Here is a 14,276-nt window from a genome sequence, read left to right as displayed (position 1 = left end):
CAATCCCAGCCCTGGCTGACATACCATGTGGGAACTCCCTGCAGCTGACCTTTTGCAGAAATACGCCCATGAAAAGAAATCATGTTCCTCAGGATTTGATCTGCTCATTACCTCCATTTGTACAAATCTTCAGACTTAGCCCAACCTTATCTTCTCAAAAGCAAGAATTATTTGTGTCTATGTACACAGCTAAAATAATCTGAACAAATAAATAGATATGTTCGGAACTTAACTGAAAGAATAATACCTTGGAGTCAGCAGCTAGGAGGACTGTACCATCATCCCTGATCAAAGGCTGCTGAATATTCACAAGCATTCCCGGATCAAGAAGACCTGCTGACCTGTTCAAAAGCATAAGGCATGTGACAGTCAGCAGTATTTTACATTAATCAGAAGGATGTGTAAGAACCTATGTCAGAATAAAAGGTATTACCAATTTTTAAATTAACAATTTAATGAAGCTCAGAGTTTATTCATCAGAATTTACGTCTTTCTGAAACAGTTTCCAAAAACTAGCTTGAAAGACAGGAAGACTGGAATGTTTTCCTTTCCTGTGCAAAAGCAATTACAACTTCCCAAATAGATATCCTCTCATTTGCTTTTTATGCTGGTTTATTCTGTCTTAAGAAAACTTGTCTTCTCATGCTCTCAGAAATAATTTAATAGCTCTAGAGTTATGCGTTAGACTTTGGAGGAAGGCCTAACTGTACATTCCAAGTTAGACAAGAGACAGCACTGAAAAAAAAGTTCTCTCTTAGAAAATATATTTTACATTCCAAAATACAGCCATAAACACTCATGTAATCAAGGTCTGCATAAAGTCTCTACTGCCTTTACTTCTGCTACGTTTTGACCAAGCATCCTTTCCCTTTGCTGTATCTAATTTAGGGAGACTGGGAATCTCTGCAGTCAGCAAGGGTAAGTTTCTGTTACTTATAGAACACTCCAAGTCTGCATAACCCAATACAGATGCTCACACAACGGGTTCAGGCCACAGGGAATGTATAGTTTAAGGGGTCTGAGACTAACGTTGTGAACTACTGCAGACAGCAAATTGTCTCGTGTTATGCAAATCTGAATCCTACATAAATAACAGAAGGTCACACTTAATAACAATAATACTGTTTATAGGACTGTAAGGGATCTGTAGCACAAGGAAATCTCAAAGAAGCAAATATGTCTGTGAGCAGTACTTTTAAACAATCTGACTTGCAAACTAGAACAATTCTCCAAGAAATTTACAGCCCAGTCTTCCTAACTGCAATGTCATTTGTTGAACAAATTTTATATATATATAAATTTTATATATATATATATATATATATAAAAACCCCCATGTGAATATTGAGATCCAATATCTTTAGGTGGTTATTGTGCACTCATAAACTAACTGGACCTACAATTTTTAAAATGCGATATTTAACCTAGAGTTCTTTTTAATTCTATTCAGAAAAAGACAAATCTGCCTCTATTTATTACAATATGCAGTTCCACGCCCATTGCCTGTAGGGACAACTGAGAGCACGGGAACCATCTCGGAATATCTCCCTGTACCAAAACGAAGCTGCTGTTGCTCTGCTGTTGTTGAAACCAGTCTCTGGGGATGTGAATCAGCAGACACTGCAGTCTCTTTTAGTACTGGGCTTAGGAGAAGGAAGACTGAGTCTGCCATTTGCAGATTTGATTCCAGAGAGGTGCTAAGCTGAACGCTTCACAGCATAAGCCTACATGCTTTTTGCTTGAATATCATATATTTGCCCTGCCTATGCTTTGACCTGGCTGGACAAGAGCCAGCTCTGAACTGAAAACCACCCAGCCGTACTCAGACATAAAAACTTTCATGAGAAGCAGAATAGTTTAGGTTGGTCTTGGTAATGGAAACAGATGATTTGTGAATTGGAGCTCTTTTCCGTCCAATTCTTTAGAGCAGAGGGGAAAAGAGTACAGGTGTGCCTGCAAAGTCATATACATAAATAACCTTAAACAAGGCCCGTTAAACTGAGATACTCACCGTGTCCCATCTTTATCTGCCACAAATGTTGGAGTTGCTATTAGAGGGCTTCGTAGATCTTTTCTGATATAGATTTTTTCAGTGGAAGCTGCACAGTTGGTTGGTTTTTCACGTTGCACATCAAAAGGCTTTCTTTCACTTTGAACCGCTACATAAAGATAGAAACATGCAGATTTGAAAGGCAATAATTCAACTGAAAAATGCAGAAAGAAAGTAAAATTCTCACAGTAGGATTTCAGTTTGCGCAGTTATGATGGTGTATCAGCTCAGTGCAAAACTGGAAATTTAATATGAAGACTGAAGAAACACAGGCTCCAATTTTACTATACCTGTGATTATGTACATTTTTAACTAAGAAAGTCACAGATTGATCATTTGCTTTAAGTTTTGCTAAACTGGAGTCAAAGCTTGCTATTTCATCAGCATTTAATAAGATGGAACATTCTGCAAAATGTGTTTTCAAATTGTTTATTTTTTTTTTTTTTACAGGTAAAGCTATAACTAAATGTCAGACACAGTCATACTCTGGATGATTCAAAACAATGCAAACCCAGAATGAACACAGAAAAAGTCAAGACAGGCAAGTTACATGAGAGATGCAGGTTAATTCCCTGGGAATTAACTCATGTCTCTGCATGATAGGCAATTCACTCACATCCATTCATTCCACCCAGTTAGGGAACACTGTTCCAAAACTAACTTTTTCAGAATTTAAAATATTTCTACTTGGTAACTCAAAGAAAATAAGCTCAGTCTCCAATGTGCCAAACAAGTGTGGTAAATCTTTTATTAAAAATAGTAAGAAACAGTAACTTTGTAATTTTAAAGAAGTGAAAAGTGCATCTTTATAATATTAATGTATTATTATTAAACAGATTACAGAAAGTTATCTGGAATCAAAGTCACTAAACTTTGCAAAGTCCTCTATAGCCTGGCAGAACATTTGACTGCACTGATTTTTCACCTGAAAATGACGATAATAAAATGAATAAAAGACTATGAGGATAATACAAAGAATTTTTAAATGTGTTGTACTAATATTAATTCTCACACTTTGCAAATGTAAGGCATAATATAAATGGAGACAATATTTCTGTGCTATTCATTATACCAATTTATCATACAGCAGTTATTGCTCTAGAAGATTAACATTATTAACAAGCAAACAAATTCAACCCTCCTCTATAGTCCTTTTGTATGCAACAGTAAAATAGACACATATGTCTCTCTGTATACTCATAACCAGCAAGAGTTACTTAATTCCTGATTTTATCTCTACTAATATTGTTACTGTCAGCAAAATTTAGGGGATTAGAAGTAGGTATATCCATTTTGTTGGCTTGCTGGATACATGGACCCAACGCCCAATGAAGTCAGTAAGTGTATATCCAAATCATATTGGGATAAGAAAGGTTTAGCTTCTGGAAATGAAGCAGTTTCTCTCGTACAAACGTCTCCCCCTATACTCAGCACAGCGTGTGCAAAGCACAACAATCATCACTAAAGATCTGGAGTTCCAGAGTGCAAATACAACAAAGATCTCCCTATTTACAGCATAAAGTTTTGCCTCCCTTGAACTCAGTGGCTGGGACTTATCCTGCCTAGATCAGAGGGGAAAAAAGAAAAAGACGTGTTTGGATGCTAGTACTGGAATTGTATGAAGCACTGCATGCAAACATGAAAGCAGTTGTTTAAAATATGACAGTTTATACAATGCCTCATAATACAACGCTCACAAATGACCAAATAAATATAAAAATTTAAAAAGAAAAAAAAGGACAGCAAGTACTTTCTATCATGGACTGAAAAAGCAGCAGAAATTAACCAGAAGGAAAGCACATTCTGAATGTGGAACATTAGACTCAGATTTATGCCCATCCATGTTAAAATATTTTGTATTATAAACATACACTGTGTTTGTAACATGCATTCTAAGTGAGGCTCTAACTGGGCTCCTCAAAGACTACACTGGTATGAGACATGGTTCAAAGCAAATCACTGCTGCACCACAGACATAAAATGGTGATGAAAGAAAAATAAGGTAGGTGCTTTGGGTGTTGAAAGTTCTGTTTCCTTCAAGCACCATACACCAAGATGGAGAGAACACACTAAAAAGTTGTAGTCCACATTTATTATTTGGTAGGCACAGTATCACACCGGGTACTTAACACTCACATTCCATTTTCATGCCCATCTCTAGACATTTCTTAAGCCTACAAAACTGGCAGCGATTCCGATGGTGTTTATTGATGATACAGTCCTGGTTGCTACGACAACTGTAGGTCAAATTCTTCCTCACACTCCTTTTAAAGAAACCTTTACATCCCTCACAACTGACAGCACCATAGTGACGACCTAGGAAACACACATATTATTAGATGGAAATTACTTATATTTTGGCATATAAATATTTATCTTAACTAAAACATTGCAAAAGTCAGCCTTGAAATTTATTTTGTATTCTTACCATCGTTTTGGACCATGAAAGTGTTGTTAAACAGGATGTTTCTTGTTTACCTATTCTCAGGGCTTTCCAGTGGGAGAGTGGAGAGAAGAGGGGAAGGCTAAGCCTATTTCCAAATGAGAGGCCTGTGAAGTGGTAGTTCCCATTCTGAACAATACAGATGCAATGCTATCTGCTGTTACAGATTACTGCTTTCATGAAAAGAACATACAGGATAGGAGTTGAAGTAATTTCAGAATGTAAGTAATTTTACAATAAAATTTGAAATGCAATCTTAATTTAAAATTCCTATCCGTATAAATTCTGACATGGTTTTAATTACCTAACACTTAAAAAAATAAAAGAAAGCAAGACACTGCTTTCTAGCATAAAAAGCACAGTCTGCTTCCTTGGCTAATGTAGAAATTTTACCTCATAGACTCCTCGTTACTGCGTGGATTTGAAACACTGAGGATTCACTTGATCTCTACTTGCATTTTTCTGTGATAGTAGAAGACCAAAATCTACTGGGAAGTCTTCAGTTCGTTAGAGAGCACTAAGGAGTGTTTTCCTGGAGCAGGCAGACTTTTCCAGGTGACATGTTTATTGCATGCTTTCCCATAGCTGTGGGGAACTGGACTAAATGCTTCAAATAGTCTCAGTTAACAGAAGCTATTAAATCATTATTTTGTGTTTCAGCACATGCCAATTTATCATACACTCCAGTTGAAGTACAAACTATTATTCCAAGCAGAGTTTAACTATTCTGTGTGTACAAAGTATAATGTTACCTTTTTCCATTTTAGACTCAATTGCTTTTGCCATCAGCATGGCTAAAATCAGTTAAAGTACATGAAATCTCCTCCCTTCATCCCAGTCATCCTTTCACTCAAGTTTCTTGAATACTACTTTCTATGCTTCCTTACCTGATGCTTTATCACCACAGACTACGCAATATTCTACTACCTGGGGCCGCTGAACATCAGCTTTTCCTAGCAAACGTTCCACTGAAGCAGAGTCTGTCACTATCTGAAAGACAATTCCAGAACAAAAAGAGGTAATTAGCCAATATTTTCTTCTGACATGAAAGTAAAGAAGAACAAGATTGGTGTACCAACTGAGAAGAGGTGGCTGAATCTGAGAGTAAGTATGACATGTGGAATGAAGTAGTATAAAATGCAAGTCAATGAGAGTTTTTACTGTCAATAGCGAGACTGTTGAAACAGTCATAGCAAACCAAATTCCAAATAAAACTCCTAGCTTTGTGCAGTACAAAGAAGTTACCTCACTTGTGCAGTCAATGGTATTCTTCTCTTCTCGCAATTACTCTCAAACAGCTGCTATATTTTAGCCAAAGACGGCTGTATTTCAGATGCTGTTCCCATCCCTTCTCTAGCTATTAGGGGTATATGGTTCAGCAAGGACAGCCTGAAGCTGAGATCCATTACAGAAACAGTTTAGCTTCTGAAGGCCTTGCATTTCAAACTCTTTTCAGAATATTCCACTTAAAGACCAAAAAAATTTAAAAACCCCCATCCCTCTGTAACATCAGATAACTCATTTAGCATAGTAAAATAAATTTTAGAAGACTGTTAATACAATTTTTCAAATATTTACATAAGAATGATACTTCTCCCTGTAAAATATTCTCTATTGTAACAGTAGCAATCAGGACCAGGTGCCTTTTTTTTTTTTTCCTAGAACTTCTAGGAAGAAATCTCAAATTTCACTAGAGACAGATTATTGTTTGTATGATTTGTTTTGCAAAGCTCCTGTTGGTGTGCATTATGCTCAAGACCCACAAACAACTATAACAGAGGACAGCCTCTGCTCCAAAGAGCTTTTACTGCAATGTCTTGATACTGCATTGTGAACGTAAATTTGCTCAGGTGAGCGATATCTCTGTGTATCCGTGAATCTTGAACAGACCCTCTGAAATCCTGACACTCCTCACAAGTACCATCTTAAGTCTTTGGAATTTTAATGAGAACACACAACAAGGGGTGATGAGTGCAACAGAATGCATGAGGAACATGAAGACAGGAGGATTTATGATTGAGTAACGAAGACTACAATTAGTATGGTCTAATCCATGTCATTAGATCTTTAGAGAACTATTGCAATTTGTCTTAAAGCAATTACAGACTTAAATAATCTAAAAAACAAAAACTAAAAAGCCAAAAATCTATGGTCCATCTCAATTACTACATTTACCTGAATTCTGCCTGGTACAATGTTGTCTGTGGTGGTAAAGATAAGCTGTTTGGCATTAGATGTCTCAGGTGCTGCCAGTATCACCTTTCCTGCACCAGTTCCATCTGGACTGGCTAAAATAAACTGTTGCTTTGGAGACACAGCCGAGTCCACTGCTGTCACTATCTGGATTTTTTGACCTGTTTGCTGATCTGTCACAATCTGTAAAACACATTGAAGAATTTTATGAGCCACAGTAAACTTTATGTTTTAAAACCTTTCATTCTGTCTCAGAATTATATGATACTCTCTGATAATTGTCCTTGTTATTTGTTATTTTGCTATTTGTACACTTATTACACTGGTGCAAAGTTATTGCATCTGCCTACATATGTGCAAAACAATAAAATCAAACCAGATGTCTATAATATATATGTATCATACCTACCACAGACAGAAAATACTAGACAGTTGTGAAGAGTGTGCGTCTGATATTGTTAATAATGAAGAGATATGGGGAGATACTGTAACAACATTTAACTGTTCAAAAGGACTTACATATAGTGGATCCCAGAGAGAGTAAGAACAAATGTAAAGTTAAGGATTGTGGCTGATGAATGGCAGGTATATTTGCAGGTTATACTCTGCCTAATGAGACAGCATCACAGAAATTTCATAGAATCAGATATTCTATATCTTGAGTGGGATGGGACCCATAAGCATCATCGAGTCCACCTCCCTGCTCCTCACACCTACCTAACACTAAACCATATGACTAAGAGCACTGTCCAGACGCTCCTTGAACTCTGACAGGCTTGGTGCTGTGAATGCTTCCCCGGGGAGCCTGTTCCAGTGACCAATCACCCTCTCAGAGAAGCAGCTTTTCCTAGTGCAAAGCTTTTGATGCTGTCCTGCATGACATCCTTGTCTCTAAATTGGAGACACACAAATCTGACAGATGGACCACTTGGTCGATAAGGAATTGGCTGGATGGGTGCACTTGAGAGTTGCTGTCAACAGCTCAATGTCCGAGTGGAGACCATTAACGAGCAGCATTCATCAGGGATCAGTGCTGGGACCGGCGCTGTTTAACACCTTTGTTGGGGACACAGACAGTGGGATTGAGGCACCCTCAGCGAGTTCCCCAACAACACTGAGCTGTGTGGTGCGGTCACACACTGGAGGGAAGGGATGTGCCATCCAGAGGGACCTGGACAGGCTGGAGAAGGGGGAAGTGCAAACCTCATGGAGTTCAACAAGGCCAAGGGCAACGTCCTGCCCATGGGCCGGGGCAATCCCAAGCACAAATCCAGGCTGGGAGAGGAGTGGCTGGAGAGCAGCCCCAAGGGGAAGGATTTGGGGGGCCTGGTGGATGGAAAATTGACCGTGAGCCAGCAACGTGCACTGGCAGCCCAGAAAGCCACCCGCGTGCTGGGCTGCACCCAGAGCAGTGTGGGCAGCAGGGCGAGGAGGGGGATTCTCCCCCTCTGCTCTGCTCTTGGGAGACCCCCCTGCAGTGCTGGGTCCAGCTCTGGGGGCACCAACATCAGAAGGACACGGACCTGCTCAAGCGGGGCCAGGGGAGGCCACGAAGATGCTTGGGGGGCTGGAGCACCCCCCTGTGAGGACAGGCTGAGAGAGTTGGGGAGGTTCAGCTGGAGAAGAGAAGGCTCTGGGGAGACCTGCACAAAGGAAATGGTACTCTACACTGGGGATGAAGACAGCCTACTACTGAATTTTGGACAAGACAGCTTTTCAGGAACTCTTTAGATTCTTATATTTACAGAACAGAATAAGCCATTTTAGGTCTCATATGCATAAACGTTTCAGTGCGTTAGTGTATGGAGTCTACAAACATAACTCTCCAAAGAAGCTCAAAGGTGAAAGGACAATCATTACCCCCCAGTCTCATTGCTGTAAAACTGTTAAGTTGTTAAGCTCCCCAGAGTTTTGCCTGCTGAGATTTCTTCAGCCTCCATCATTTTCATATAGGTCTTAACTAACAGGACAATTTTCAGTGAAATCTAATCTTGAATTATGACTGACACCACTACGATATTGCCTGTATTTGTTTCAAGGAAATAAGGAATACTCTTTTCTCATCCTAGTATTCTCCTTCATTGTGGAGTCATAGTTTTTTTTCAGGAATATCAGTGATGTAAAGAGGTAGATTATTTTGCAGAATTGAACAAAAGTTGCGATGTAAATACATACCTTATGAATGCTGAATATTCATTATGCTTCAGTTATACATGCTGTGAGAACATCTACCTTGCAATGAAATATTGATACATATTGATATGGTTACTCTACCAGGCAAAATGGAGATTATGCTACCAGACAACTGTATCAAAAATAGAAACCTTCCATCATAACAGAATCCCGAGAATCAGCATGCGAAACAGTAAGGCTGTCTGATTCCACTTCTTGTTGATAACTTTAAAGAATAACATCTTAGATAAAATACATAGCTAAATGTTGTTGATAACTGAAGAACATCTCCTCGGTGCTGTCTATAAAGTAATATCATAGAGACTTCTTTGTATTTTTTCATGGATCAGATATAAGCACTGATGATAATAAATAACTAAGACAAAAAATTAGACTGGATAAGAAGTGAGTGATATTTAGATTCATAAGAAAAATTAATATATGTCATTATACATGCCGCAATCTGAATCTTTGAAAATGGTATTACACACAAAAAATTGTATCATGTATAGTAAGTATAATGACAATGTCAAAATCATTTCAAAGGTGTTTTCAGGGCTGTTCATGGGGGCAGTACCCACCCACCCTGATCAAGACATATCCCAAGAAGAGTCCAGCCTGTGATGGAGGCTGCATTGCTAGGACTGTTCCAAACGCCCTGGGGCACAAGATCCTCTTCTCCAGCACCACCTCTGGCAAGAAGTACATGGGAGTATTGTACGGGCACAGAACAAGGCCAAGGAGGGCTATACCTCAGTGTTGCAGTACTGAACACTCCAGTAACATTAATACTTAACAATTCTTACAGCATTTGTCACCGCACACTTTCTGATACCTTAATGGTATCTTTAGATTATCTATCGGTAACAATGACCCACTGTGCAGCATTCCCAAAGGCTAACTCTATCCTACATAGGCTAGTCTCCCACTGGCTCCTAAACATGAGAGAGAGGGAGAGAGAAGAATGACCTTGGAGATGATCTTAGGTGTTCTGTTGACAATGTCTGCCCATTTGCTATGGCTAGAGCTCAGCAGATTTGTAAACGTAGGCTAAGTTTAACCTCTGTAAATATTCCTCACTGACTACATCATCAATACAATTATTATTTACAACCAACTAGTCATCACCAAATACATGCAGAGGCAGGAGAATTTTAGTTTGCACTAAAAATGATCTGTTCTCACAAAATTTAAGGAAGCCCTCCATACACTTTAGTATGCTTTTTTTATAAACCTAAGTGGGAAGAGGAGAAAAAAAAAGATGTAATAGCAACTTAATCAATGGATTTTTACCTGAATGCGTTGTGGTGAAGCTACAGAGGAGTCTGTGGAAATTATCTGGATACGTTGGGAAGGGCTGGTCATCACTGGAGATTCAGATAGTGAAGTCTGAACAGTCTGCACCTGTAAATAACATACAGAATTTTAATTTACTGTGACGGTAATGAACACTTAAAAACACATAAATTTATTAAAGATCAGATGGTCCTATAGCATGGAATCTAAATTAATTGGAAAGGTTACAGTCATTAAACCAACTTGGATTTGTTTTCAGTAAATTATCAGAATATTGGCTTTTGGGGGGAACAGAATGAATCTGATAGATGACCAAAACCACAAAACCAAACCACCCCCACAACCACTCCCCCCAAATAAATCACTGGGTATTTAACTATGTGATACTGCAGTTTACAGAAATACAGAAATACTTTTTTCAACTTTTCATTATATATTTGCCTCATTTTTGGCTTCTGTAGAACACAATACACCGTATACACAATAATGTATAATGTTAAATATTTCACCTTTTAATAATTTTGAGGTATTTTATGAACTACTTTTTTAATTTTCAGGCAGCCCAGATTTATAAAAGCTTTCTCTAGGCCCCTAAATAAAAATGTCCTAAACCCCAGGAACACAGAGGGGACAAGAGATACATGGAATCTGCTGGAAGAGTGCACAGAACTCCTATCTGACCAAATTGGCCTTTAGTTTTTATGTCTCTGACCTTATCTCATCTATGAAGCCTTCTGAAAGTGTGGTGTCTATACAGCTCACTTAAAAAATTAAATTGCTGTTTTCTCCAAGTAGAAGAACAATTTTAACTGTCCAATAAATACTTTTAAAGTGAAAAGTTAAAAGTAAGATGGCTGGTTATCTGGATATCTGCGTTTTAGACAGTAGAATAAATTAGAATTCCAGTTATTCAGCGTGCTCATATCTTCTCCCCTTTTTTATTGTCCCCCAATTTCTCTTTTTCTGCTTCAAAGTGGTGCAGATTTTTTCTGGAATCCATGCTCAACAGATCACCAATATATTCAGCATGTATTCAGGTGTATGTGGTTAACTCTTGTTATTCTAGTGAGGATTTCACTGGCATGACAGAGATTAAATTTGGCACTACAACTGAATACTACTGTTGTTCTATTCCCTATCTTTCTAGGGCACCAAACTATAATGCAAATCTAGTTCTGAATACCTAGAAAAGTTTGAAAACCATCCCTTGCAACAGAGGATAGGGAAAGTTAAATCATTCTGCTACTTCTAATATAGTAACTTAGAAGAAAATTACGTATGCTTATTTGTGCTGTACTCATTACAAAGGCTCTGCTTTCTTTATGCATTTTACAAGTTACTAGTCTGTCACATGGCTCAATGTTTTGTGAGAAAATTCAAAACAAATGAGATAATTTGGTTCTAAAGCCATACACTGCATCTGTTCACCAGTGTTTTCAAAAAAGTTGCGGAAATACTTGAACAGTTAGCACACACAAGATGCTAGTATTTTGGTGTAGACTACAGCAACTCCAGAGGTGACATTACTGTCTGGAGTCAACAGCACAACATGGATACTTTTTCAGTCACGTTCTTTATTGAAAGTTACTATATAAAATGATGGAAAACCACAATAATATTTAAAAGACTGCAGACAGCAAATTTTACAAATGCAGCATATCTGAATAACAAGCATTGTAAATTCTAACAATACAATATAAATTTATACAGACATTCCATTTCAATTGGAATAAAATACTGCAGTGATGTACTCTATAATGAACAGAATATGGCACTACTGATTTCTTCTACACTTAGTTTAACCCATAACTACTTATTTGAAAACAACGCATCTAGGCCAAAACTGTTTTTTGGAAAAATGTTCTATAATGTCAGTGACTTAGCAGCCTAGACTTTTATATATGTCTGCCTAATGCTAAATACTTACTTTAAAACATATTTTACATTTTGATCATTTCATAATTTAAAATAATTTTATATTGTAAATTGTTTCATTTACAATACTTCTGATTGTAAACAATAATTTGTTTTTTCATAGATACCTCCTAAATGCACATTTATATTGAAGAATCTATAGGACTGTGTTTAGTGTATGACTGATTACAATAATTGCACTCTATATGGCAATTTGAGAGTATCAAATTAGTGTTTAATATCTGCAGTGACATGGCCAAATCCAGGAAGCTCACAAGTTGTTTTTATTAAATCCTCTTTTAAACAATCTTGGAATGATTTACTTATGAAAACCTATACAGCTGGACAACAGGGTAGTGTCCATTTAGTAATTATATAAGATTGAATGGAAAAATCTTGACTTTGTAAGCTTTCCTGTTTAATATATTAAAAAGTTCATCTGTGATGTAAAGACAGTTTTGATAGCAAGGAAAAATTATCACAGTCTCTTTGGGGAAGCAAAAGTGTTAAAATCCACAGCACTTCATGAAGCCATACTGTGCTACTCTCCTATTGTACCATAAGCAGTCCCATATACTGTAAAAGTAAAACCTAAATCGAATATACCATCTCCAATTATCTTTCATACACAGGTCACAAAAGTGGCATGATAAATGAGGAAAATATACAGGAGAGATGTAGAAATAGTAGAATCTTCTAATTATTGGAGGATACAAGGCATCCAGCAGCAGAAAACAAGGTGAGCAAAAAACCAAGACTTCCACACCCAAGACTCTTAGAGGACACACATTTGAACAATCATCTCCTTATCTTCCATGCCAAATTATTATCTAAGCTATGCACCCTTCAAAAGGTCTAAATTAGAGCAAGAAGATCTTTTAAAACTGTCTTCCAATTCTTTCACCTTCAATTATAAAATCCTTAGCCTTTTTTTGAAGCATGTTTGAACCTTACACCACAACGCATTGCGGGCAGCTTGAAAATAAATAGATTTTTCCATGTTGTTCAAGGATTCATAGCAGCTTATAAAAAGAATGCCAGTATATATATGGTAATTGCACTGAAATTCTTCTTGAAACATTTGGGGACTAAACAACCATTTCTTTTTTCTGGGTTTGTAAAGTACCTGCTGTGAAGGGGTCCTAGTGTACAACAGTGGTTCTAGGTACTATGTCAATATGAAAATTAGTGCTTTACGCTTTAGAACACTTCCTCAGTTTTTACAGAATGGACCACATCCTCACATAAAGAGTATTTTTACTGATCAACTCCAGTCTCCTTTAGCATGAGTTATTTCTCATCCTCCCTGCATGACTAGCTGGATATCTTCAGTCTAACAGCAAGTCCTCTATAACATTAGGTAAGTTTGAGACCTGCTGCCATTATATGCTGATATGTCATTTTCATGTTTGAATATTCAATAACATATATTTATTAAACTGAAACCAGGCAATATTTTAGTTTTCTCTTGGCTGAGAAGATATGGTGTACCAATGGAGAACAATTTGTCTAATACCAATAAATGCTTCACTGTGCACATATAATTTATTTTTATACCTTATTAACACGCATACATATTCAGGATGGTGTAGGACTCTGAAATGCAAAATTTTACCTTATTTCAGGCTTGCCTACTTAATACTCAGGGGAATAAGAACAGCTTTACATTTCTGACTGCTACTAAAAATCTCAATTTATTTTCCAGACTGAATACACATGCCATTGGTTCACAACAGAACAACCATGGTAAATAAATCAAATGCAAAAAGAGAACATATTTACAAAGACTGAGGGAAAAAAAAATTCTGTCATTTTGTTTTGACAGCTAAATTTCTACCTTGGGCATTGTCACACACCTACAAAGGATCAGGACAGATAAATATGTGATGCTTTATTATGGTCCTACCCAATCAATTGCACCAAGTTTGACTTCTTAAGTAAAAATATAAAAAAAGAAAAAAAAAAAAGGAATAGTAGTCCAAAAGTATGCAACACTCTTAAAAAAGTTCTATCAGAGATTTAAAAGGTTTACTTCAGACAGCTTATAGAAATACCATAGGAAAAATTAAGTTATCATTAATTACACTCCCAAATAAATTGAATCAAAGTATTCTGAAAGCAAATGGCTTGTAAGTACTCATATCAGGAAGATAACACAGTTTAGCATTATATTAGGTTCACTTACAGGATTAAACATAACATTAACTA

At 37.2% G+C, this 14,276-nt stretch overlaps 1 protein-coding gene across 7 annotated transcripts in view; it reads right to left on the bottom strand.

The window, feature by feature from the left end:
- Positions 1-14,276, bottom strand: part of NR2C2 (nuclear receptor subfamily 2 group C member 2) — a 45,150-nt gene that overhangs the window by 21,858 nt on the left and 9,016 nt on the right. For all 7 annotated transcript variants that reach the window (XR_012624730.1, XR_012624729.1, XM_074836378.1 and 4 more), the window contains 6 exons: positions 10,152-10,262; positions 6,669-6,869; positions 5,381-5,483; positions 4,187-4,366; positions 2,012-2,159; positions 248-341 (listed from right to left, as the gene is read on the bottom strand). Coding sequence is in view for 5 of the 7 variants with exons in the window: in XM_074836375.1 (XP_074692476.1) it covers positions 248-341; positions 2,012-2,159; positions 4,187-4,366; positions 5,381-5,483; positions 6,669-6,869; positions 10,152-10,262 (837 nt within the window). In the remaining 2 variants the exon portion in view is untranslated. The remainder of the gene's footprint in view (positions 1-247; positions 342-2,011; positions 2,160-4,186; positions 4,367-5,380; positions 5,484-6,668; positions 6,870-10,151; positions 10,263-14,276) is intronic.

This window comes from Strix aluco, chromosome 11, assembly GCF_031877795.1.
Source record: "Strix aluco isolate bStrAlu1 chromosome 11, bStrAlu1.hap1, whole genome shotgun sequence".
NCBI classification, from domain to species: Eukaryota; Metazoa; Chordata; class Aves; order Strigiformes; family Strigidae; genus Strix; species Strix aluco.
The sequence above is the reverse complement of the archived record's forward strand: the minus strand, read 5'-3'. Positions and strand labels throughout refer to the sequence as shown.